Raw genomic sequence first — 9,821 nt, forward strand, 5'->3', positions numbered from 1 at the left:
TGATAAATTTAATAATAATTCTAAATAACTAATAACGAATATTGATAAAATAATCTACAATTAAAATTAATTAATAATTTTAAATTAATACTAATTAATATTTATTAATAAAAAATAATATTACTCAAGGGTATAATTGGAAGAAAGTGATAAAAACCTCTCAGAGTTTATCAAACCGCAAGTTATATTTTTACCCATCCAAACGGGATTTCCGTAATAAACGCAAAAAATAATCTAGTTTATGTTTTCCAAACACAATCTTAAAGAATCTGTTGTAAACCAGAAGAATGGTGTCTGATTGGTTTGAGTTTGATTTCAATGGTCAAAAATGTCTGAAGGTCCTAGTTTCAAATCCAACAAGGAATAAAAATCCATTTGTGACCATGAATGTTCAAATACGGTGACTCTAAACTACCCGCAAAGCATGTGATCTCCCTAGGATTAGTTGACTCACATAGCCGATCAGATATCCAAGTTAATAAAAAAAAGAATCTGTAGTAGTAAACATTTAACCAGAATCTTTATTTTAAAAAATCTGTTAGAAAATAAAAACAGATAAAACAAATCAAGCAATAAAATCATGTTGATTCAACTCCATTATTGGAGACTATAGAATTTTTTGTCACCTATCAATTACTAAACAAAAAAAAGGCAATAATTTCCATTTTCATATTTAATTCCATAATTTTGTTTTAAAAAAGAAAGTGAGAAAAAAAAGTCAAGATCACGAGCAACAAGTTCCACATGTACACAATTTGTTTCTCATGTCACAAGGATGCACACCAAAAGATTATGTATATAGCAAATCATGCTAAAATAATGTATTTTAGGAGTTCGATGTAAATTTGGTCCCTTTCGTTTGTTGAAATCAATAGATAAGGGGTATTTTTGTCTTTTTTATTTTTCGTTTGGGCAAATTGTATGAAAAAATAGTGTACTTTAACTTGATTCTTGTGTTTGGGTAACATGCTTTCGAGACTTCCATTTTGGTACATAAGATGTGAAGTTTTAAACATTTAAGTACACAGGTAACCGGTTGAATCATTAACCGATGACCATGTTGATGTGACGGGTGATATTGTATCCGACTTGGTATTATTTGATGTTCAACTTAATTTCATCTCGTCACTCGCTACATCAACATGGTAACCGGTTAATGCTTCAACTGGTTACCAGGGTACTTAAATGTTTGGAACTTTACATCTTAGGTACCAAAATGAAAGTTTTGAAAGTACGTTACCCAAAGTAAGAATCAAGTTAAAGTACGTTACTTTTTCATACAATTTGCTTTTTAGGTTTTGGCTCTACTTCTATGGTTTTTGATTAGTCATTTTTAACACCAATTTGGGAGATCGAGAGGGAGATGGAGATGGTTTAGCTCTAGGTTTTTTGTTCTATGAGTTTTGATTTCGTTTTTCCTCTTCAAATGAAAAAGATGATAATAAAAAGAAAAAAATAAATAAATAAAGGGTAAAAAGACCAAAATACCCTTCACATGAGATCAAATATAACGACTGTTAGCAAAAAGGACCCAATTTGTTGCAAAAATGAAACCAGAGAGCCGCTATCCGTTAAAAAAATTCTTTTCAATGACCTCATCTGTTAATTTCGTCAAAACACATGAACCAAATTTACATTTAACTCTATATTTTTTAAATGGTTATTACTGCATATACATCAATAAATAGTTTCGAATATTCGATTTCTGAATTACTCACATTTAGATGTCAAATTTAAATTATTTTTTGACCAAATAAAGCTATAATAATATATCAGACTTTAAGTGGTAAACGTTTACGACATAAACCTAAAAGTACTGAGTTTAAATCTTATGCCGATATGTCAAATGAATTGCCACAAATGGATGACCAAAAATGTTACACCACGAATGTGGTTTTCTAGTTATTCAAGTTAATTTATCATTTGAAAATGTTTAAGCGTTCATTTATTGTGATTACAAGAATCAAAATTCGATGATCAGTTAGGACCTGTTTGTTTTTTTCAAAATTACCTCTTAATACCTCTTAAGTCTGATTCGTTCAGACGGTTGGGTATTAAGAGCTTAAAAGCTCTAAATGTCCTCTGAAATTTTAAGTGGTAAATGTATCCCTTAATAAGTCTTAATCCTAATCCGCGCTCTATCGCATGGTTCATATTTTGGGGCCGGAAAAGATTTGTTAGCAAAAACTATTCATCTTTTATACTTTATAAAAAAAAAACTATTTATCTTTTATATTTTTGCACTACTTTGACCAATTCAGATTTCAGATTTCAGACATGGAGACAAACAACCTTACTGATCCAGATTTCAGACTTCAGGACCATCTCTTATAAATCAGAAGTAAAATTAGACTTCATAATTCAACACATCTGAAAAAACAAACGTCACCTTAGTCATTTAAGTTTTGAGTAAATTAGTTAATCTTAGGGTCCGTTTGATTTGCAGGATTTAGAATTGGATTCCATTCCAATCCTATATCTGGTTTAAAAGAAAATCTGTAATTGAAATCTCACAAACATAGGATTTAGAAATGACAGCAGATAGAAAAGAATAGCGACTTTCCAGAAGGAGAGACAGGTGATAGGAAGCTAATCAAGGACAGGCTAAGGATTCGAACAGTCCGTGGGACCTTCAAGGAAGAAGTGAGATAACCTAGTAAAGGGGTATTGGTATTTCGTTGGATTTCATATGATTTGTTTGTTATAATGTATTAAATTATATTAAAAATACTTGTTTTGAAATAAACAATTAATAAAAAGGTAATTTTAAAAAGATTTATTAATTTTATTATTTATAAATAATGGAATTCAATTCCATTCTAAATCTTTTCTTTTTGAAGTATATAATATTTATATACGGCAAATGCAACAAATATGCTCACACACCCTCCTCACTTTTGGTGAGGTTTGAACCATTGACTTCCTAAGAGGCGAAAGACTCACATACTGTTAGGCCAAAAGCCATTTGGTTCCATTCTAAATCTTACAAACCAACATGTCAAAGATTCCAAATCTTTCCACGAAATCTAAATCTGAAGAACATTATGTTCAAACCAAACAAACCCTGAAAGATCAATACCTAATTAATATTATTAGAGTCACTTCATATGAGAACAATAACCAAATAAGAGAATAAGAGAAACAGTCTAATCACATGTGATCCATGCGAATTTGGTCGCTACTTGAGCTCACAAGTCACGTTGCCCGCACACTATTGCATCAAACGTTAGTGTAAAATCACATATGATTTTACACGTGATTTGGCCTTTTTCGTATTCTTTTATTTGATTATTGTTCTTGAACCCCCTCGATATCATTAATATTCCAAATAGTTAATTTCACATTTACCACAAAAATCGATATCGTTGCAACTTAGAAGGTCAACTCAACTACACAAATAAAGTCTCCTTTTAATAGACGCTCAGTTTGCGTCTCCTCATGGTCAATTAGATTTTCCCGACTGTTATCTTCAGAGTCCCATAACATCAGTCGAGATGTTCACAAACTGCCACAAACACCCACAATTAACCAAAAAAAAAATCCGATTTTTCGGTCATACCAGATCGAAAAAATTGAAATGGGAATAATTTCAAGGAAAAAATATCCAAAAAACCTCAATGCATATGTTGAAATTTTTTAGGAAGAAGATGACATAATAACCTTGCTTTAATGAGCCATTAATTGGTCTATTCAAAAAGATAATAAATTTGTCACCTCACCTGCATATGTTCCCCACCCCTCACATGCATTAGTTGACACTCTCTAACAACTCCTCATTTTTCTCTCCAAATCCCTTCATAAATTGAAAACCAGAAAAGAAAAGAAAAACAGAATAAGAGAAGAAGGGTTTTGTTTCATTTCAGAAACCATTTTCTTGATTCTGAAAATGGGGAATTATATGGAAACATGCATACAGAAGCAGCAAACAGATGAAGAAAAGCCACAGAAACTTCAAGAATCTTGGAGGAAACCAGAGGGTAGTTATGGAACTGAAAGTGGTAGAATGAGGGTAAAATTGGTATTAACAAAAGATGAGCTAGAGTGGCTGTTATTGCAGTTGAAGAACAAAGAAGGGCAAAGACTGGAAGATGTTTTGGGGGAGATAGAAAAGGGTAGAATGGCTGGGAAAAATGTTGTTGCAGGATGGAAACCTTCTTTAGAAAGTATCATGGAGAACCCTGAGGTTCATCATGAGATGGATAGATCATCATGAAAAGAAAATTACCATTTTACCCTCCTCATCTTCCTTCTTCAAGATCATGGGTTTCCTTTTTGGAGATGGGGTCATGCCCAGATTTGTAATTATGCATTTTGATTTGGGATTTTAGATCTACCTTATGCTCTTAAGTTGATCCATTTTCTAGAAATTCTGATCATCTATTTTCATATGTATGTTTTGTCTCTCACTAGATCCATAAATGCTTCTACCTTTTTATAGATTTCTGTAAGATTCATTAGATCTTGATATCACAAGCTAAACACATATTACATACTCATTTTAGGGGTTGTTTAACAATTGCATACTGGGTAATATTCCCGACCGTTAAAATTGTTGGTAAGCTTCTACCACCCGCGTAAACGCTTACCGGATAAGACTCTCAATCCTTGTCTTGCCTCTTACTGGGTAAGATTCTCGGTCCTTGCTACGCTCACCTCGTAAGGTAGGTGACCGAGTAAGTGCTTACCTGGTAAGCATTTGATAAACGACCCCTAGTTTCTGATTTATGTTAAAGATTTAGTTTCTCTGATGGAAGAGCCCAGAAAAAGGTTATGGAACATTTCTAGTTATTTAACCATTTGGGATCATTTTTCTTGGTCCAGAGATTGTCTGCTTTAATGTTATCCTAGATATAGGAGCTGTTTACTGCTTGCTAACCGCCTAGACCGTCTCTTACCGTGTAAGAGGTGCTTCCCGGTAAGAAGAATGTTGTTTACCAACACACTCTGATCGAGAAGTATGCGTATCGAGATGCTTAGCCAATAAGGAAGGGGTTGTTTTGTGACTCAGCTAGTGCTTTAGTTGATACTTACCAAGACACTTGGTAACCAACTATTTTCAGTCGGTGTTTATTCAGATCGAACCTCTTGTCAAAACCACACTCTTACTCAGTTAGCACTTACCTGATTTGTGTTAGTAAATGGCCCCTTAGAACATCTATAACAGTTATGCTATAATTTTTTTTTAAATAGAGCATCAAAAGTCAAAATCTCTAAAAAAAGTTACATCCAACTCCAACAACTACTCTATTTTAGCAATTCTAGCATCAAGTATATTATTAAAATATTCAACACATTTAGTAAAATATTATTTCTCTTTCCTATACATTTAATTTCAATGCCTCTTATTGTTGGAAAAGAATTAAAATATTATTTCTCTCTCAGTTTTAGAGATTTTTCCGAAGTTTGGAGATTTCCATCTTCTCTCTTTCTTTTCTCTATCTTAGCATACATGAACCAGTCCGAAACCAGGGCTGTGGAATGTCCACCAGTTCGACCATTATTTTAGCATATCTGTTGGAGGAAAAAAATTCCTAGATTTCTATTTTAGCATAGTTGTTGGAAATGCTCTTAGATTTCATAGCTATTTAGTACCCATCAACCATGTCCTAATTTATTCAAGAATTAAAAGGTTGAAAAAGAGCAACAAGAAATAAGAAACAACTGGGAAGCAAATAGCTCGTGGTTGAGTCTTGCTTTGTTACTAGTCTTATCTTGCAGTCAAATTGATGGTGACAACTACATAGAAGTATATATTTGTAAGTTTAAATTGGGTTAATGTGTAATTGACTGACCTTTTCAAATAATCCTATAAAAAAACAATGTCGGCATATAAACAACATGTTGATTGCTAAATAGTATCATAGTGAATGCTATCCATAACTAAAAAGGATTCAGATGCAGGAAGGAAGAAAGAGCCAACATATATCGAGTTAGGGCATGTTCATTAACAACTTAATGGAACTCACAACTTATTCGGTCAGACTGTTTGGTAGTGGCTTAATGATATAGAAAGTGACTTATTTGGTAAGGTTCTAAGGAGGAGCTTTATGAAGAAAGCCAATTTTTTTCCAAACCTGCCCCTCCCAATTTAAGAACACGCTCATTCCATCTATAAAAAAATCATCATAAACAAAAACCCTCCATATCTATAAAGAGAGATTAATCCACTCACTCAGCTTTACCATACAGGATTTAATGGAAAACCAACCAAACAACCAATTATTTGAAGATTATATGTGATGATATATTTTCAAAGAATATTATAAAAGAAATAAGATCGGTAGATGAATAACAAATTGTTTACCCATCACAAAGATGGGTTCAGATGTTAAAGGGTCATTGCTGCTGCAGTATCCTCATTATCGGTAGAGCACAACGTCCCAGAAGGTCAAGAGTTCAAACCTCACTAAAAATGAGAAATGTACGTGAATGTTTGCCGTATATAAATCATTTATACTTCAAAAAGATATGGATTCAGGTTAAATTTTATATTGAGATATGCAAAGGTTATAGCTAATGATATGCACAAAAACGAAGAAAAGAGAAGGCTGACAAAAGAAATCTTATCTCGAAATTGTTCAGATTTCACTCAGTTTTTGGTCTTCTATAAAGTTGTTCTCCATAATTCTCGCTCGATTTATAGCTTGATGAAGCATTCAAGGTCTTCGTTAGGAAGAGTTTCCATATTTTCTTTCAGTGCTCACACGAAGCTGGCTTTTTACCAAGGGCATTCCACAACCAATTGGGAATTGCAAGCTGGCTTAACTGGCAAATAAAGGCCAGACCTTGAGTATCCTCGACCCCAGTGGGGATTTTTCTGGCTGTTATGTTCAAGGCCCATGGGATTAGTCACGCTACGTGCAAACTGGCCCAAACACCCACAGTTACCAACAAAATAAAAGTTCCTGCAAGGAATACCAATTATGCTTATGATGACGTATATGAGACAAGATCCCGCCACAAACATAACATTGTGGCACTGCAGCACAATGACTGCTTTATAACGTGAGAGAGGGCAGTTAATGATTTTCCCATGAAAGTAGAATTTTTAAGCCTGGAAATGAGAAGATTTTGGGTCTGATGTTTCAGCAATCCATTGATTTCATTTTAAGAATCAACAAAGAAACTAATCTTTCAAAGCTACTGGTGCCATATCTCATGATTTTAACTCATGCACACAGAGCTCATCCTCTAGGGGAGGTTCAAATAAGAAGGCAAAATATCTTGAGAAGGTAAGAAGGGAAGGTTCATAAGTGAATCTTTAAAAACATCAATTTGAAGATGCATATGTGAACCCATATGAATAATCTGTAAGATTGTAATGTTCGTTCACTAATGCATCTTCAAATAGATTTTTTTCTTATTTTTTCAATGGATTCACATATGAACCTTCCTTTAACATTCCCTTCTCGTGATATTTAGCCTTCTTATTTGAACTAGCCCCATCCTCCATTCTGGTAAAAAGAATATGGTTTCTTGACAGAGTTATGTAACTTAGACAAACTTTAGGTAGTTTTGAGTATACATAACTATTTCTGTGAAGACCCCCGGCTTGTGCATGAAACAAAGGTGTGTGCAAACAGGCAATAGGATAGGTAATATAACAGGCAATCACGGAATACAACGGGTAGAATGATGATTCAATGTTGTATGCACGATTTAATGGTGTACAAGCAGACAATGTAATCGAGTAAAACATGTAATATAAGTAGAAACTAATGTACATAGCATCCTATCAACACACTTCCTCAGTTCTAAAAAAATCATATCTGGTTTTCCAATTAGTTACTTTTTCAGTAATGGATTGTGAAAGTTAATTTCCTTCAAGCAAAAATAATTTTTCATGGCTGCATTGAACTACAGAAATATTATAATGAATGTCTTGGAATTACAAGTGCTTGTTCCCGGCTAAACGTACCAAATATTTTCCGCTTTATCCGCATCTAGACTCACGGTTTTAAACCAAGTTTGATAGAGAAGGTATCCAGCCCCTTATAAGACAATTTTTGTTCCCCTCCTCAACCAATGTTAGATCTCACAATCCGCCCTCATTAGGGAGCCCAACGTCTTTGCTGGTGCACGAGTCCGTTCCCGACTCCAATACCATTTTATAACATCCCAGGTCAACCGTACCACATATTGTCTGCTTTGTCCATACTTGGACTCGGTTTTAAAACGCATATGATATTGTGAGATTCAGCATTGGTTGGGGAGGGGAACAAAAAAGGTACTAGTTACCTCATCTATAACACATTTTAAAACAGTGAATCCAGTGCGGATAAAGTGGACAATGTCTAGTGTTGTTGGCAATAGCATCCGAGCTGGAAACTGACCGGATATCTACTCTATAAGACGTGTTTTAAGACCATGAGTCAAGGTGTAGTGGATCGGCAATATCTGGCACGGTTGGCCGGAAACTTACTGTGTTAACAATGAATTCAGAAAGTACTAGGTCGATTTTTCATAATCGTAGCATTGGGAGAGTATTAAAATGTGAAGAAATACGATCAAATACGAACACAGACGTTATGATGTATAAACATGCTACAAAACAAGGTTCCAATTTCATCCAAGAAGATCTAAACATCAAATGACAGCATAACACGAATCAAAAACTCCAGAAACTAAATTGGAGTTCGGATCGTTAAAAACCTAATGTAAGCAGCAAAAAACAACAAATCAAATGTGATAACGTCAAATTAGAACGCTAAATCTAATGTGAGGCTTAATCATACTCATAAATCAAGCACAAGAACAGCTCTAAACCTAAGAGGAAATCTGGATTCTATATTTAGCAACTAAACTAACAACATTGAGTTCAAACATACAAATGAACCAAGGATTCCATACCAGACATGTAAGAGATAGTCGAGGAAGAGCTTCGTTGTCTTTCTATGTTGCTATAATTCTATGAGAATGAATCAATGGCATTTGAGTATGGACTCGTTTTCTTCCCCCATTCTGAACTCCATGTCCAAGTTTTACTCTCTGTAATTTTGGATTTTTCCCTTGAAAGTTGAAACTAGAGATTGCACAAAATCGCCCAGGCCCTAAGCCCACTACAATTCTGGCCCGAAACCGGCCCGAAAAAACCCGGGTTTAGGAGTCGAAGCTTGGCCGAGGTCATGTCTCAAAAGCTCGATCATGTCGAATTTTTTTGGACAGGCCGAGTACGAGCTTCAACTTGGAAAAGCCTGAATAAACGTAGGGGTTGTTTGATAATTGCTGAATGATTTGGTGTAGAATGATTAAATGATCAAAATGATTAAGAGGCCTTCATGATATAGTGCAAAATGAAATATAATTGTTTGATAATTGTGTACAATGAAATTAGAGCTCTTAATGGTTAAGGGAGATACAAGATACAAAATCATTCAGAGGGTTTTAGAACCATTAAGAAGCAAATTTTTTTTTTTTTGCCAAACAAGATTCACCTCTTAACGGTTCAGATGTTGACTCTTAATGGAACTATTAAGAGGTAAACAAACAATCAGTTAAGCCTGGAAAATATCTTATCAGTTACTTTTTCAACCCTAAAGTCTAACCCGTTCCGGCCCTAAAAAGATTCGGACTCTTTTTTTTGCTCACTAAGTTGTGTTCTCGAGTCGTTTTTTACAAAGGAAATGGAGAGAGAGGTTTTTTTCGCTCACTAACGTTGGCTCCATTCTATGAAAAAAAATACTATAGTGTAAGTTTCAAATCTAACGAAAGGTTTAATCATCAGTTACTACTGTAACTGAAAAATATGAATACATCTGTAAATTTATACAGTAAAAATTGTAAGATATAATAACAGATTCCAAAAGATATTGCTTAGAGTT

At 34.2% G+C, this 9,821-nt stretch overlaps 1 protein-coding gene and 1 long non-coding RNA gene across 2 annotated transcripts; one reads left to right on the plus strand and one right to left on the minus strand.

The window, feature by feature from the left end:
• The first annotated feature begins 3,886 nt into the window (after positions 1 to 3,886).
• LOC112529585 lies at positions 3,887 to 4,213 on the plus strand. The gene has a single exon (XM_025140910.1). The coding sequence runs from the start codon at positions 3,887 to 3,889 to the stop codon at positions 4,211 to 4,213; it is 327 nt and encodes a 108-aa protein (XP_024996678.1).
• Positions 4,214 to 6,470: 2,257 nt separating this feature from the next.
• Positions 6,471 to 8,986, minus strand: LOC112529480. Its single transcript, XR_003070931.1, has 2 exons — positions 8,851 to 8,986; positions 6,471 to 6,905 (listed from the first exon to the last, which is right to left on the minus strand). It is a non-coding gene; the product is annotated as an uncharacterized LOC112529480 (long non-coding RNA).
• Positions 8,987 to 9,821: the final 835 nt, after the last annotated feature.

The sequence above is a fragment of the Cynara cardunculus genome, assembly GCF_001531365.2.
Source record: "Cynara cardunculus var. scolymus isolate 2C chromosome LG 16, CcrdV1, whole genome shotgun sequence".
In the NCBI taxonomy this organism is placed as follows: domain Eukaryota; kingdom Viridiplantae; phylum Streptophyta; class Magnoliopsida; order Asterales; family Asteraceae; genus Cynara; species Cynara cardunculus.

Coding starts and splice junctions, on each gene's coding strand:
- LOC112529585 (XM_025140910.1), top strand. CDS start 3,887: ATGGGGAATTATATGGAAACATGCATACAGAAGCAGCAAACAGATGAA.